Here is a 16,807-nt window from a genome sequence, read left to right as displayed (position 1 = left end):
TAAAATTGGAAACAACAACAAAGCAGAAAACTGCACAAAAAACCTCGTGCGAGTACGAAAAATGATTTTGAAAGATCTGTTAAAGCAACCGCCCGCTTCAATTCTAATTCAAGGTTTGTTAAAAATCAAAAATATTTTTATTGCATCGTTCTTGAAAATCTGTTTTCGACTGTAGATTCATACTCTGTTAAAGGAAGGCCGCTGTTCCTCAGTTTGATCCACAACTATTCGGAAAATGGGTATACTATTCGTTACTTCAAATATGATTCGCCATTATCCTCAGAGAAGAGCGAAATGGAACAGTTCAAATTTCCCTGGCAGACTCGCATCTTGAATAAAAACCAAGATAATTCAATTGAAAGTTGTTGGAGTTCAGATTTAGCAGATATTGGTGAACGTCTTGTGGTTGCAATAGATTCATTATCCCCTGTCCTTATGAACTGGACAGTTGGGGAACTTGCATCAGGCTTAAGGAATTTGCAAAAAACAAGTGAGGTGACTTTAGTCATGGGCTACTGTTCATGCCTAACATTTCTTTTTGCAATTGTTTTAGCGGCGGTAGCTGTGGTTGCACTCATCCATGGAGACGTCCATGATAAAGAGACTCTTCATGCCCTAAACTACATTTTCCATTGTCACCTAACTGTTCGGAAAGCACAGGGCCGTGACGTTTGTAGTGGCGTGTTGAGGAAAGGTAGCGGAAAGCTGGTCGACAGTGTAGGAGGCACACCATCTTGAATTTGTTAAAATTATTCCATAAATATTTATGAAAATAGGAAGAATATTACAGCATCTCAGACCAATGGGAGATAAAAGATGTTGAAGAGGTTACCGAATCTTCAGCGAATATGGTAGTACACTCTTTGCCGAAAAATGCAGTACCAAAATCAACTTTCAAGCTAGATTTGAATGCAAAAGAAGAAGAAGCCAGAAGTCAAGTTGTTTTACCATACATCAGGTAACCAATAATCAAAGTTGAATCATTGCAGGAGCCACCAACACTAGAGTTTTATTCTTGTAGGAAACAGGCAAGTTCTGCAACAAGTGAAACTTCGAAAGGCCAAATCATTTACGAAGCCGAAGCACCTGATTGGGATGATGAAGACCCTGACGATGATTTGGAAATCTGAGTAAGGTTAAACAACTATAAATTAAAACAAAACAGGTTCACTTGAATTAAACCAGTGTAATTACATATGTCATGTTTTAGTTTATTTCTGTGGCACGAAATGGCCATATGCCTTTGTTTTTATCTTCGAATTTTCGGTCTTAACTGTCAAGTCACGGATGACACAACAAAAGATAGAGAGCAAATGTAGAGTGGACGGCACGTCAAGCGTACGAATCCTATCAAATAATTCAGGTTAAGAAGGTCGTAGGACGTTCACTGTACTACTTTTTTCACAGGAGGAAACATGTTTTAGAAAATGGCGAAAAAATGCGTGCGAATGGGCACGTTCGACACGTAGGTCGACAAAACAGAGCCATGATTTTGAATGTACACTTTGTTTGTAAAAAATAAAAATTATCATCACAGCTTTTAAGGGTGGTGGTGGTAGAAGGGTGGGGAAAGGAACCCAGCCGACGCGACGCACTACTTTTCCTGTACACAGAATTTTTAACACGAAAAACATTTACATAGAATGAGGCCTTGAATGAAAAGAAAAAAAAACGAAAAGTGTCTTTTTTTGCTGTATGAAACAACAAATTTTGACCGCCATACTGGACATTCAATCTACTTCCCTTTCGCTTTAGATAAATTTTTGTTTAAAAATAGAATTTGTATTACATGCAAAATGTCGTATTCTGACTGCCACTTTTTTACGGACTGGAAGCGTCTCCATCCTGGCGGATGGAAGACGAGGCCTCAAGCGGCTGACCGCTGGCACATCCTTGCGCATGGGTTGGTAAACTATTGGTGGCGATGGATGCCGCGTCCGACCTGCGGCACAATTCCGGCGAGCTCGTTCTCATCCGTTCGCTGCGCATCCACGTCTTGAGGCTACGGTCCACGTTGAGATCCTCGTCGCTAATTAGCGGCTGGAGCCGGTCCCAGGCCGACCAGCGCGGAGCCGGAATGACGTTCCTCTCATCACTTTTGTCGGCCAGCCAGCGTATCCGCACCTTTCAATGAAACCGTATCAACCCACGACGAAATAAACCAATCAAAAATGGACGCCAATTGGAATCACCTTGTCAAAGTCGCGAGTGCCGCCAACAGTGTGCCGGCGCTTCAGTCCCGACTCCCCGCTCCGCTGGACGAATTTCCTCACTCGCTGTCCGTTACTACCAATCCTCATTTCGCGCTCTCGCGCTTTCGTGTTGCTCTCCGTCTTCTCGTCTTTCGTCAACGAATCGGAGCGTTTCACGGCTTTAGCCATATCGGCAGATTTAGACTCGCGTTTCACGCTCGCGTTTTTCGTGTTGGGTCTATCGACTGGATCGGCTTCCTGCAAAAATTCAATTGTTCATTTAGAATCAATGGCAAGTTAGGAGACTAGAAATCGTGCCTTACCTTGGGCCCACTCTTTGGCTGGTCAGCGGCGTCGAGAGTTTCGTCCAGGTTGGATTCCAGTAAACGATTTGACTGCTCACCATCTGCCCAGAATGAAAACGTGAATTTCGCCTTTAAGGTACAAATGGAAAAAAATCCAAACAAACCGGTCGTTGTTGCAGATTTCTTCGTCTCTTCGGTTTTGTTCGAACTGGCAGTGCTTGATTTTTTGGCTGGACTCGTCTCGGCGCTCTTCAGACGCGGATTGGTTTTGACAGGCAGTACTCGATTGGGCGATTGCGGCTGCATTTGCCCAGCTGACATTTGGCGCAGCATCCTGGGAGCTTGGAGCTCACCGGCGCTCATTTTCTTGACTGGGACGCTTTTGTTGAGTTCCACCGTCTTCGCTCGGCCAACAACAGCCATGGAAGACCGGCTCTTGACGGCCGTCGTCATTGCGGACTTGCTCGGCGACGTCCTGGTGGCATCGGCGGAGGTGGTCGCCACTTTGGCCGAGGCAGGCGACGATTCGTTCGATTTATTACTGGCAGAAGGTTTAGGAATTTGAGATCGACCGACAGCGCCACCTCCACCGACTGTTGGCTGTTTGGCTGTGGATTTGGGGGCAGTGACGCCTCTGGCGTTGGAGGATTTGACGGCATCGACTTCGACGACAGGTTTATCATCGACCTTTTCTTCGGCCACTTCGATAGCGTGATTCTCCTCCTCTTTTTGGACGGCCGACGGGCTGATTTCCGGCTCCTTTTCTCTATCTGGGCATCGTTTTTCATCCGTGGCGATCTTGTCCACAGATGGATCGACTCCTTCTTCGGGCTGCTTCTCTTGTTCCGCTTTTTTATCTTGGTCCGAAGAGGTGGAGACGTCCAACGGGGCAGTCGAATCCGTCACGTCTACGTTAATAATAATAAAGGATAAAAAAAGGATTAACGTTTGTTTCTATACAATTCAATGTCGTTGCAAACCATGCGGATTGCATGCGTCTCTATCGAAAGAAATGGGGCACTAACGGTCCATCCAAATTAAAAAGGGGAAAAGATCATCCCGTGCAAAAGACTAAAAAAAATCGTGCGTCTAAAACTAAAGACGGGATATCTTTTTTTTTTTTTTTTTTTTTTTTTGAATCATCACACAAGAAAAAAAAAAGGGCCAGCACTTACACTCCCTTCCTATTTCGATTTATTTTTAAATATTTTTAGTTTGTGTTTTGTTTTTATATATAAAATCCCCATTTGGGTATGCATGGGCCTAAAGCGGGCCCAGTGACATCCAGGAACCTACACCCCGACAGTTAGAAATGAAAACGAACAGAAATGAAACAGAAAATCGAACCAAAAATGGGGGGAGGGCGAAACGAAAATTTAGCAATTTAAAAAAATCATCTTTTGTTTTCATTTACAAAGAAATAAGAAGAGAGCTATTCTGCACAGAGCTAACACTTACCGGAAGGATTGTCCGCCAGGACGTCGAGAAAGTCGTCCGTCTCCATTTCTAATTTGGCTCGATGCCATGCAGACTCTACCTCAGTTTTGTCCAGGCGACGGGCAGATCCAGTAGATGACGGAACGGCTTCGCCTTCTCTTCTCACTTGACGGGCCAAATCTCTTTGTAACATTGCTTTCGTTTCCTGCACCATTTCGGCCCCAATAATTCATTCAAAACGTCACAAAACGAAAATAAGAACAAATTCAAATGACATTACCTGTTCAAAGAGGCGAATGCGCTCCTGAGTGACGGCACTCAAACCGGAATAGCTTCGGATTCCGGCAGCATCGATGGGATGGAGTTTGTTGACGACAAAACTGCCCGACGATGTCCGGCTGCGAAACGGCTCCGACGTGCCGGACGCTTGAGCCACCCCATCGGCTGCCATTTCCGTAATGCCGGCCAAATCGTTCATGGCTAGACTGGGCGACGGCGGTATGACCGTTTCGCCTCCCAGCGACGCCGATCTCTTCCTTTCTACGGTGGGTGGGGTGGCAGGAATCTCCGCAGAGCTCAAACGAAATTCGGACGCTTCCACTGGCAAGGCCGGCTGCCCTCCAGTGGAGCCCAGCTCGACTAGAGAATGAGCGGAGCCGGTAGGAACTATTGCTTCAACCATTGTTTGAGTCGTCGTTATGGTAGTGACAGCTGTGGTCGTTGAACTAACGACTGGAAAGGCTGGCGGGGCATCGGCCCGATCGCTCAAGTCGGGGCTGTCCAGTGACGTCTGTCTCTTCTTTCGCGCGGCCGCGATGATGGACGACACGATCTCTTTGGCGTAGGCATCTTTACGGTCATCCGTATTGCTAGCCAAATGACTATTGCTGACCTGTCATCATACAAACCCAATTACTCGACGTCCCGCCGCTAGCAAATTAAAGAAACTAAAAGTAAGTAAAAGACTTGGGAGAGATAAGACGGACCTGAGTAGGGGAACTGGGCTGCAAAGTGTCCACTTGGTCCTGATCGGGCGGGAAGAAGAAGCCGACCTTGTCGATGAGCGTCTCGACGATTCGGCATTGATGCGACATGTCAGTGACCATGGTGACGGTGCTGTCATCACCTGGCCGAATCAACGTCGGGCCAAAGACGATGGCCAAGTTACGAGCTTCCATCTTGTTGATGTTGCTCTTGCCGGCCACGCGTGACAAGTGCCCGACAAGGTAACGCAGTGTTGAGTAGTGAGGCTCGGGCAACTCGTCCACCAGACGTTTGATGGCGTTCAAGCGGGCAGGTTCCGGGTCCGTCTTGCTGGCCTCGATCAAAGCGCCGTAAAGCTCTGACGTGACCAACGGATCGGGCAGTTTGCGGAAGAAGGACTTCATGAGCGATGAGATGACGTTGACGTCATTCCAGCGCGGATCCGACTGGTTGAGCCCGTCGAATCCGCGATTCAGTGAGTCCGAAAGAGCATTGACGGCCACGCTGTTGCCTGGAACTCGGTAGACGCCGACGCTTTCCAACCCACGGGCTTCGACGATGCCGACGCAGAGCTCCACTATCAGCGGGATACTCTCCGATAGGGAAGAGCGCGGGCAGAATTCGAGCGGGACGCCGATGGTGGCTCCTTCGGGCACCATTTGCGGATGGAACATGGCGGAATTGGGCGAACCGCCCTGAATCTTCTTGAACTGCTGGACGACTTTACGTCGCCACGTCGTCGGTTTGTTGACATTAGCCGGCGTGGAATGCGTGCCATCGCTGCTACCGCCGGCGCCACCACTACCGCCGCTGCCGATCGTTCCAGGGAGGCTGGGCTTTCGCGTCTTGGAGACGGGCGAATGCCCCGTGGGCGAGCGATTGCGGTGCAACGTGAATCGGCCCATTCGGCGACCGTGAGCCATTGAATTGTCAGCTTCTTGAGCCTGTCGGACCAACATCATTTCGCTGCTGCTGTAGCTGGACCCAGGTCCGTCTTCCTTATCGCTATTATTGGCAGCCGCCTGTTCCTAATTTCATTCCACATAAAAACAAAAGGGGCACGTGAAAATGAATCTACACTTGCGAGCGGCCAATGAACATCATACCTGCTGGAAAGCGTCCAGCCAGAGGACCATGTCGTTGCTGTCCTCGCACTGCATCAGGTACTCGCAGAGTCCGTTAAAAGTCGAAAGCCGCAGGACGTGTTTGCGCTTCGTGTAGTAGACGGCCACCTCTACGGTGCAGCCGCGCAGGTCGATGATCATGTCGTCGGCCGCAGTGCCCGGAGTGGAACTGGTGTTGTTGCTCGCGCTGTTATTGCTGTTGCTGGCGGATCCGTTGGCAGCGGATGAGGCAGCGTTGCGATCTCTCATAAAATGCACCGTGCCCGAACGTATGCGGGTCCACATTTGGCGCCAGGAACGGTCCGTGGATCTTCGGCAGTCGATGATGGTCTGTTTGACGCAGAGCCATCCTTCTCGTCCTTGCGTCTCGGACGGGCTGGGCGGATGAGCGGCGCTCGAATCGCCTTGTTGTTGCGATTTGGCAGTTGAGACTTTTGTCGAGTCTCCAAAAAGCGAGCGCAATTTTTGGATGCTGTGCGGCGGATGCGCTGGACGCCTGCGATATCAAAGCAAACAAGAAAATTAGAACTTTATACATCTGAATGGTTTGGGAAAAAGAGCCAATCAAAAACTAAAAGGTAAGAAGAAGAAGAAGAAGAAGAAGAAGAAGAAAGGGAAAAATGAAACAGGAGAGACCACCAACTGACCGATTTTTGCTGTATGCAAAAGGTCGTTTTAAATTTTGATGTTTTTTATGGAGGGGGGGGGGGAAATGTGGTATCTATCCATCCTGACTTTAAAGAGACTGTCATTCGGGTCGGAGGAGGAATTGGAAGAGGGTTTCTCCTATTTTGGTCTACAAATGAAAGTCGTGCGATTAATAAAAAAAAAAACCAAACTAAAAAAAAAAAAGGGGGGTAAAGAAAACAGAGAAAAGGACATGAGTAGAGAGGGGGGGGGGGATCCTAACGGAGTAGGGAGGGTATCGTCGAATCTCATGCTGAATGATGGGCTTGTTTTGCATGTGTCACGGATGTTGTTCATCATCATCATCATCATCATCATGATTGTAGGAAGCTCACCGACTGGCCAGCGGTGGAGGTTGCGACGTGGCTTTGTTGGCAACAATCGAAGACGCTAAGAGGGTAGAAGAAGAGGAAGAAGTGGCTATCCGCGGATGCGGAGTAGGAGCGGGCGGCCTGGATTTTTCTTCGAAATACTGGCGCAACCGAGAGATCATGCCAGCCGCTGGCTGGACACGATCCACCACCAGACACCATCACCAGATTAGTCTCCACTTTAACCACGGCCCACGAGGTGGAACTATATATGACACCAGTGATAGACAGACATGGCCGAGAAACAACGATCCGTCATCAAGAAGAAAACAACAACTTTCTCTGTTCGTCATCTTTGTGTCCCTCTCTTTTTTCTTCTTCATTAGCGGGCCAGGGAGAGGTGGGTGGAAGGGCATATTTCTCGGATCGCCAAAAGAGTTTTGCGAATTAAAAAAGAGGGCACAAGTGAAACACATTTTCAATTGTCTTTTTTTTTTTTTTGAAACGAAAAGAAAGAAATGTTGAAAATAAATGTGTGTTTCTCTCTTACCCTTTGGCTGAGTGATCGTTGTTGATGGGCGTAGATGTGGTGGTCGTCGTGGTCGTGGTAGTAGTCGTGGCGCTAGTTGCCACCGTCTCGGCTTCCGTCGTGCTGGACATCGTCCCGTCCACTGGATTCCCAGCTGTCGCCTTCAAATACGATATCCGTCTCATGCCTCGATCAGAGTCGTCATCTGTTAAAATGGCCGTTCGTTTTAAAATTTTTACGTTTACCACTTGAATTGTTATTCGTTTTGAAAGTACCGTAAATCTTTTGGCGCCGATTGACACTGGCCGTCGTTGCCGGTGTGGCCAGTTTAGTCCCCGGCTGGCTTTCGTGTTGCTGGACTGCCGCACTGCCACTGCTGCTGATACTGCTCGAGCCTGGTAGTAGAAACGATGTTAATGAAGGCAAAAGAAAAACACCGATGAATAATTGGGTTTGATAAAAGGGGAACAAAAACAACCATATCCATGGATGACAAAAAGAGATTAGATATCTAAAAATGAAAACATTCCGGTAGTTTTGAAGTGCAGGGTTATAAAAAAAGGCAGGCGGGCAAGACCAACCTGAGGAAGTACCTAAGGAAGCCAGGAGCTGGTCGAATCGCTCCAAAACGGACAACTCAAAATCAGAAGCGATGGGACTAGGCCTGGGCAAAGACAACGGGCTACAGCTTCTGGTCCTTTCGACCGGTGCGTCGATGTCAGTTTGCAAGCAAGGAGCTTTGGCAGAGGGGCAACCACTCGTCGGATGCATCGCCAATGGCTGGTTCGCGTTGTGATGATTGCCGGTTAGTTTCAAATGAGAGGGTCGCTTTTTAACGCGACTGACCGTCACAATGCTGCTGGACGCACTCGTATTCGAGTTCTCATCCAGCGACGGGTCAATCCGTAGTAGCGGACTAGTAGAAGCTGCTAGTATGCAATTTCAAAAGAAATAAAAGAACAAAAAAGGGGGGGGGAGGGAAAGCCAACAAACCATAAAATTATAAGGCATTCAAAACTGAAAAAAAAAATATACAAAACAACGAAAATGATTACAAAACACAACAGCGAACGATGACATTTTTAAGTCAAGCAGAAAATTCTATGCATTTTTTTTTTTAGGTTGTTTTTTTGTCTAAACGTTAGCGAGAAGGAGGCGCAGGCGAGCAGGACAGGGAGCGGGACTTACCGAAATCACGGACAGCGGAACGGTACGAGTGCTGCCTCAAGACGAGACTTTTACGCTCCTCTTCGTTCCACATGACTTGTGGATCTATCATTATATACACGGCCATGTCTCACATCTTTTTTTTTTTTTTTAATTCTTTTCTGATTGAAACATTTCCTTTGCCTCCCCGCTAGTTTTCAAAAATGACCCTTTGCTAACCTATGCAGCTAATAAAAAAAAAAAAAAAAAAAGAGCGAAATTTCAAAACTCACCGTATGAATTGGGTGGAAATTCCAATTCTACTGGAGGCGGTTGACAATGTAAATTCGAACTGCCAATGATGACGGTGCGATTCCCCGAACCGCCCACCGGCACCCGTTGAATATCCGTCGCTAGTTTATCTTTAATTCGTTTTTCAAAAATAAATAAGCAAAAAAAAAAATAAAAAAAAAAATGAAACAAGTATGAAAAGCGACGTATAAACACACACACACAACTTACTGGAACGTTCGGCGGCAGCGGCGGCAGCAGCAGCCACGGCGGCGGAGGCAACAGCGGCAGCTTCCTGTTGTTGCTTGCCGCGTTGAGCGATACGCGCCAGAAGTCCCCTCTCGGCGCCATTTTCAAACGGTTTCGTCCGCTTGACGACGACCGGCGCGTTGGCAGCCGACGTGGCCGACGCCAACGGATGCTGGCCCGCTTTGGTCGGCGACGGCGTGAAGAACTCTTCGGGCGAGGCCAGCGGCGCGTGCATCAACGTCAACTGCCGACTCGGTTTCGATTCCGGCGTCACTTCCGACGTGACGTTCTCTTGGATGCGGGTCAGCGTCGACACAAACTGTTTATTGCCAGACGGACTGCTCGTGTTGTTGTTGCTGCTGCTCGTCACCGTCGTCGTGGTGGTGGTCGTCGTCGTCGTATGTGTCGAACCGTAAAACGGTTTGGGCACCGTGTTGGGCACCAGGCCGAGGCCGACCGTGCCCGGCGACTGAGACGGACTGACGGGAGGCGTGGCTCTCTTGGAGCTGAACGAGACGGACCAAGGTTCGATGGACGTGATGCCTATCGGGATGATTTCAGTTTTGGTGACGGCCGAAGCCGACGACGCTTTGTGATGGAGATGATGATGATGTACTGGATGCTGTTGAGGTTGTTGGGACGGCGTCGTGATGGCCGTCACCTCCGAGGTGAGCGAATCGAGCGACGTCGTCGACGAGGCGCTCACCGGCGGCCAAACGGGCCGGGCAAACTTTTGAGGTTGGGCGTAAAACTCTTTGGGGACGGGCGGCGATTGTTGCGCCTCTTGAACGTTGACCCAGTAGGGCAAGGCGGGCCGTTTGAGGAATTCCTCCTTCTGCTCAAAACTCTTCTTGATGCGCGTCATCACTTGCGCCTGCTGGTGGGCCTGCTGCTCGTCCGACGCAGAGTACAGGCTCCCTTTACTGGAATTGAGCGAATCGCGAAGGTTCTGTTGTTGCAGGCTCGACACGCTGCCGTGGATCGTCGCCATTTCCATCGGATGCATCGGGTAATGGAATTGTGGCGGCAAGCTGGACGAGCTGTCGGCACCGACGTAACGGGCGTGACCGGCGCTAACCGCCGCAGTGGTGAACGTCGCAGCCGGAACGCTAATGCTGGAAATAAACTCGCTCTTACACGTAGGCGTTCCAGCGTAGGAACTTCGTTTCGAATGGGCCGAAGAATTGAATCCCGTGGCAGAGCCGGGGTAGCAATCGACTCCTTGCCCGCCGGCTAGACTTCCTCGGCATCCGGCCGCGCCCTTCGGATTGAAATCGGCCGATTTGCGCACGTTCTTGGACACGAGCGCGGCCGCAGCGGCCAGACGGGCCTGAGCCGCAATGGCTGCATCTTCGCTTGATCGGCTATTGGCCGTCGTCGTTGTAGTTGTTGTCGTCGTTCCGGCCGTCACCAACGGCGACAGGACGCGTCCGAGAGGTGCGGCTGTGTTCGCCTTTGCAGCCGGGCTCGTATGGGATGTCGCTGGTTTCCTAGTTTCCACCTACGTTGATGAATAAATCAATTAAATGAGTGGAGAACAAAAAAATGAATAATTAGCGTGACGTTTGGGGGCACCTGGAAAGGCTGGTAGGGTTTAGGTCGCGGCAGGTGCGACATGATATTGTTGGGTTTCAAAGGGTCCATCATCATTTTGCCGGCCTGCTCGTCGGAAGTTCCAGCGGCTGGAATAACTGTCGCTGGTCTGGCGTTTGTGTAAGGATTGTGAGCCGTATCAGCGAAACACTAGTTTTAAAAAAAAATGAAATTTAAGTTAAGTCTGTTACTTGGATGATTTGAATTTGGTGTGGTGGTTAACCTGCTGGAGGACGTCGTGCTCTTTGGGCATCACGACCAGCTGGAGGTTGGGCCCGCTCTTCTGTATCATCTGCACCACCTGGGCATAGGATTTGCACATGACCGACTCGCCATTGACGCTCACCACCTGGTCACCTAAAATTCACGATCATCAAATTGGCCATCCATCACAACAACAAAAAACAACAGCCATGGAAACCATCGAAAGGGGAAGGGTCTGGGCTAGACAGGGTGGTATTGAAAGAGAAGGGAAGAAGAGTTTGGATCATGTCGTATTCGATTCACGTACCAGTCGAGAGTCCGGCTTTGACGGCCGGTCCGTTTTCTCGAACATGCTTGACGAAGATGGTGTCCATGGGAATCATGGGGTCGAGCAGGCCGGCCGACATTCCACGCTGCCATTCCTCGGGGCAATCCTTCACAATTGACAAAAAAAAAGAAGAAAATGTATATAAAACAAGAGTGACAGATGGATATCACATGATACAAACATTCCAATCGAAAAACAAATATAACACAAGGCACACACACACACACACTCGATGGAACGGAGAGATTCTATTTAAGAGATTCATTTCCTTATGCGCGTTGATGATGACGGTTATGTCTAGTATTCCAATAAGAGAGGGAGGATAGAAAAAGAGAGAAAGCAGCTGCTATACGCTTTGAATTCAAAAGTGCCCCCTCCTTCTCTTAATCTGGACGCCAACAAAAAAAAATCCCATTTGGAAATGAATAAATAATCAAAAGAGAAAATATCTAGCACACAAAAATCGAGGGATGCAATGCACTTCAAAAAAAAAAAAAGAAAAGCATATTCAAAGATTAAAAAGAGCCACTTGGGTCCGAGAGGGCCTTTTCATCAAAAGGGCGTCCGTGCTAGTAGAGTGTGTGCAACGAATCAAACCAAACGAAGAATACAAGCCTTATAAACGCGGCCGGAGGCAGGCCTTTTCTCATTATATATGCCCTCTCTAAGTCGGTTCCACGACTTGACATCAAGGTGGGAAATGTTCTTTTTTGAATTTCATCGTCACGAAACGACCGTAAAAGAAAGAAAAGCGGGGCACAACAACGACATACTAGACTACCAAAACAATCGTCATAAAAATGAATGATGGCTCCTTATCTGTACGTATACAGACATATACAATCGGGTTCCGACGCGACTGACTTTATAGGAGAGTCTCGAATGCGTGGGCCACCCCCCCCCCCCCTCACACACAACGACGATCTGGAATGTGTCCAACAATTTTCGTGCCGGAAGAAGAAGAGTAGAACATCCGTCCTTGCAAATGCAACGCTCCAAAAATGCTCTCTCTTACTGACTCTCAGACGGGAAGGGGGAAAGAAAAAAAAATAAATAAATAATAAAATGAAAAAAAGGTTCCAGGACGGAATCTTGTGATGCGTGTTTGTTGGTCCATGTCGACCTATCCACTCCCGCAACTCCCACTCGCGGTCTACCCCCGATAGACGATCGTCCCGCCGCCGAGTGGCTGTTTGTCTGTTTGTTGTTTGGATTGGAGAAGAGACTGGAACATGATCGATGGACCCGGTTTAATCCAATTCGGGTCAAGGACCGAAAAGAAAGGGGCCGGGAGAAAGTCGACATTACAACAGGCAAAAAAAAAATATATATATAAAAGGCACAGGGCCCATAATCTGTCCACATTATTATACTCTCTCTCTTTCATTCTCAGGGCTTACTTCCCAGCCCGATATTATTATCCCCCTGCGGTCAGTTTGAATTTTTTTTTTTTTTTTCGTTCAACTTTCACAACGTTAGTGGTAGAAATTGTTGCCGTTGTTGGTGTGGAAATTTTCCTTTCCCGGCCTTCACGCAACGTCAAAGAAAAAGGGACCGGACGAATAAGAAGAAAACCGCTGGTTTTTCGTTTGCTTTCGATGATCGACCTTAAACTCTGCGTGTTCCATCGGTTGTACATGCGGTCACGTAGACCGGAGCCCCACATTCGCAGACATTACTGATTCATCCCGAAACACACACACACAAAAAGGAGTTTAATGTAAAACAACAACATGAAATTGCGGTGACATATGCTTCCTTTTGCTGGCGCTTTATAACCCTTTCGCTACCGCCACACACACAGAAAGAGAGAGAGAGAGAGAGAAGGCAAATGCACTCTCTTTGACGTACCGCCAATCCGGACTTGGCGCGTCATCCGATCAGCCGAGGCTAAATCGGGACTAGCCTCTGCAGCCTTGAAAGGTCTCCGACCGAATGAAGAGTCTCTCTTTTTTTTTCCGTCTAAACGTAAAGGAGAAAGGCGAGGGCTTACGCCAACTGGTTTGTTTGGTTTTTGTTGTGTTTTTCACGGTCTGGCCCTTTAACGACGCAGGCCCATGTATGCAGGACGGCTAGTAGTTGTAGTAGTATAGTAACATGAGCATTCCTCTTTCTTCTCTGACTTTCGGGAGTGGCTCTCCGCTCCTGGCCGTTTTTGTTTAGAGAGAAACAGACTCTCCCACACACACGAAACCGAAACCCAAAAAGAGCATTTCATCCGTGCCGGACGCGCGCACACCTCGAGCTGCCCCCCCCCCCCCTCCCTTTTTTTCCTCATTCTTTTTGCAGGAGGGCTTTACATACACAAAGTCATGGCATCAACCAAGGCCAGGAAAACAAGAGGGAAAAAAAACGTCTTAACAGAAAACAACTTACGGAAACAGAATCGGGCGGGTAGACGATAAAGTGACGTAAGGTAAATCCAAATCCAGCGCTGGAACGCTGGATAGTAATGCAGCGCGGTCCGCGAACATTGCGCCTATCTCCTCCTTTTTAATTCAGAAAAAAAAAAAAAAAAGGAAATGAAATCATCAATTTTTTAATGAGGCTTTCCCATTTGTTAACACGTTTCGAAATGAGTTCAACTATCGACACACCTGAATCCGTGTTTGTAACCGTCCGTGGTTGAGTCGGAGCCGCCGCATTCAGCCGGTCACGGACGCCGGGAGGCGAAGTTGATGTCTTGCTCGACGACAATTCGTTGGCAGCAGCAATCTGCTAACACGACAAACGACACAACCATCACCGCAAAACCGAAAATGTAAAAAAAAAGGAACAAAATGGAAGGAGATAAAATAAAAAAAGAAAAACGGTCACGGCCCATCAACATAGACAGGTGCAACATTATCAGACGACAGATAAGCCTTTGGTCTAGTCTCTCGTTTCACCCCTCGTAGCCTCCCCCCCCCCCCCTTAACGGTCGTGTTTTGAATTTTAAAAAAAATCTCCTTTACCGTTACGGAATAGCAGAAAGAAACTGGATTTTTTTTTTTTTTTTTTGAGAAAAAGGAAAACTACTTGCGACGACGGCAGGTCCACGAGTTCCAGTTTGGCCCAATCGTATTCGGTTTACCGGACAAAAGGCAAACAGGACACGAACTCGATGGAAACAAAACATCTCAAATGATGAGCCGTGTAAATATAGACAGATAGAGGCGATAGACGAAGAAGGTCGGCTCGCATTGTTGACGTTTGTTATTGTTGTTCCATGGAATACCCCCAAAAGAGAAACACATCTCTGACCTTTCTTGGCCATCAGCACACACGTTAGTTATTTTTTGTATTTGATGATCATAAATAATCTATTGGATTTTTCCCCATCTCTATTTCTGTTTACCTTGGAAATATGCGATTACAAGAGTCTTTTAAAAAAGAACGAAATGTCGTTTGTCTAGCAAGTACCTCCCCACCGCCGTCGTTTTCCTGGTTTATCTCTGCGCTTGCGTGTTCTCTTTCTGGCTGGACCAAACGGCTAAAGATAGCATTAACGGCCGGGCAAGCCAGAGGGAGAGCCTTGCGACAAAAACCATATCCTCTCTCTTCTCTTTCTCCTCGGGTATATAAATAAATTTGACGGACCGACTCTTCTTCTCTTATTTCCACCCTTTTTTTCGAACTTTGTTTTTTTTTGTTTTTTTGTTTTTTTCGCCAAATACACGACGGAATGTTCCGCCACAACTTTTTCGGGTGCCACTTGCCGAGGCCGAAACAAGGCTCTTATTAGCTCCGACTTGTGTCTCTTTTTTTGTTTCTCTCTGTGTCTGTATAATATACCGCGCATTCCGGCCGCAGCTGGACGAACCAGCACACACGGACACATACACACACACGAAATACTAAGAAGGGGGAAGAAAAAAAAGATTTCTTTTTTTCCGTCTAAATCGTTAAGGAATCGTTGAAAATAAACCGACCCCAGAGTCTATAAAAGGGCACTCTCTTTTGGTTTTTTGGGGGTTTCGTTTTTCCCGTCTTTCGTTGAAAAAAAAAAAAAAAAAGTTTCAACGTTAACCCTAGTTTGTTATGCCCACGAATGTTACCTGGTTTCACTTCATTAGCTGTTTCTTCACTTTATCTCCCCATCCCGGACCTTGACGTAAAAAAAACAGAGATAATTGGTCAACTACTAACCCTCACCCTCATTTTTCTCTTTTGGGCTTTTTTTTTTCGGTCAGATTTAAAGTTAATGATATCAAATGTTTTATTGTTTCTTTCTAGAAGTGAAAAGGACAAAATTAGATTTTTTTCTATTTCCAAAGGCGATTTTTTTTTCAATGGCTTCCTCCCTTTTTTTTTTATCTTTCGATTTTCAATTTTCTTTTGTCATCAATCCTATTCAGGTGGGCGTACCCGTATAATATAACCCGAAGAAAAATTTTACATAAAAAACAAAAAGGGAAAAAAGAACGACGAAAACTGCTTCGAGTCGTACGAAGTAAGAGACAGCGGCGACCTATAAAATATTTCTCTCTGCGCTGTTTTGAGCGTGTAATCCGTGAAGAATCCAGACAACACAAAAAAAAAAAATAAGAATTTTTCTCAAAACTGCCTGCAACTTTCCCAGGAAAAAAAAAAAGAAAATGAAATAAAGTGACAATATCGAGGTTATATACGGAAGTCGAAATAATAAGGGGCCTCAAGAAGGAGGGGGAGTTTAGGGTTCTTTTGTGGGTGCGAATCCAACTTTCTCTCTCTTTTGTGAGTGTCCGTGACGATCAAACTCGTTGGAGCGTGAACTTTACTCGGTAAAATGGGGTAAAACGTTGAAGCAACTCGAAAAGAAAAAGGTTCAACCGTCTCTCAGCCGACTTAACACAAATAACGAAAGACAGACACACACACACAGAGAAAACAGCTATCAGAATATCAAGAAGACGAAATGAAGAAGAAAGAGGTTGTTGTGTGTACCTGCTGTTGCTGCTGAACCGTCGGCTTGCTGCTGGGCTCGGCCATCATCATCAGACCAACCAAAACTGGTCCCCGTCGTCGTCTCAACTATCAAATGCTGCGATCGATCCCGGGCGCATTTTTCTCCTCTTTGCTTCCAAGTCCTGCATTCGAAACCAACAAAATCAACGACTGACGTCAGCATTCTTTCGATGATGTCATCTTGCTTCCATTAACTAGCGTCACGAGATTTCTCTCATTCTCTCTCTCTCTCTCTCTCTCTCTCTCTCTCTTTTCTTATACACACATACACACACAAAATTCCGACATCAGAAAATGGAAGAAAACCGACTCGATCCTCGTCTTATCGACCCATACCCACCCCCACACACAGACACACACACACTCACACACACACAACGGCCCTTGACACACCGAGCAACGATTTTCTTTCTCTTTTTTTTTACCTCTGGTGGCGCCAGCCGATGCTTTATGCCACTTGGATTTGCCAGGCTAATTACTCCACACCCAACACCACTTGAA

The 16,807-nt window shown here is 47.2% G+C and overlaps 2 protein-coding genes across 2 annotated transcripts; one reads left to right on the top strand and one right to left on the bottom strand.

The window, feature by feature from the left end:
• Positions 1-10: 10 nt before the first annotated feature.
• Positions 11-1,197, top strand: LOC130694618 (elongator complex protein 5-like). The gene is made up of 5 exons (XM_057517686.2): positions 11-113; positions 176-490; positions 554-717; positions 777-958; positions 1,022-1,197. The coding sequence occupies exons 1-5, from the start codon at positions 62-64 to the stop codon at positions 1,128-1,130; spliced, it is 822 nt and encodes a 273-aa protein (XP_057373669.1). The 5' UTR covers positions 11-61; the 3' UTR covers positions 1,131-1,197.
• A 311-nt stretch (positions 1,198-1,508) lies between these two features.
• On the bottom strand, positions 1,509-16,334 carry LOC130695455 (rho GTPase-activating protein 21-like). Its single transcript, XM_059496244.1, is given in 22 exon segments — positions 1,509-2,124; positions 2,193-2,450; positions 2,516-2,598; positions 2,662-3,405; positions 3,956-4,139; positions 4,215-4,826; positions 4,921-5,946; positions 6,025-6,538; positions 7,065-7,256; positions 7,258-7,305; positions 7,591-7,774; positions 7,845-7,964; positions 8,151-8,498; positions 8,758-8,841; positions 9,009-9,137; positions 9,238-10,756; positions 10,831-10,998; positions 11,072-11,205; positions 11,360-11,486; positions 13,757-13,869; positions 13,978-14,095; positions 16,286-16,334. Coding segments are annotated over 22 exon segments (7,056 nt in total). The 5' UTR covers position 16,334; the 3' UTR covers positions 1,509-1,821.
• Between the last annotated feature and the right edge of the window lie 473 nt (positions 16,335-16,807).

The sequence above is a fragment of the Daphnia carinata genome, chromosome 7 (assembly GCF_022539665.2).
Source record: "Daphnia carinata strain CSIRO-1 chromosome 7, CSIRO_AGI_Dcar_HiC_V3, whole genome shotgun sequence".
Classification (NCBI taxonomy): domain Eukaryota; kingdom Metazoa; phylum Arthropoda; class Branchiopoda; order Diplostraca; family Daphniidae; genus Daphnia; species Daphnia carinata.
Note: the sequence above shows the minus strand (reverse complement) of the source record. Positions and strands in the feature narration are given on the sequence as shown.

What these genes read in the sequence shown, in the direction of transcription:
- LOC130694618 (XM_057517686.2), top strand. Translation starts at nt 62, where the DNA reads ATGATTTTGAAAGATCTGTTAAAGCAACCGCCCGCTTCAATTCTAATT. An exon ending in CGCTTCAATTCTAATTCAAG is followed by an intron (nt 114 to 175) that starts GTTTGTTAAAAA and finishes TTTCGACTGTAG; the next exon opens with ATTCATACTCTGTTAAAGGA. An exon ending in GTTGTTTTACCATACATCAG is followed by an intron (nt 959 to 1,021) that starts GTAACCAATAAT and finishes TTATTCTTGTAG; the next exon opens with GAAACAGGCAAGTTCTGCAA.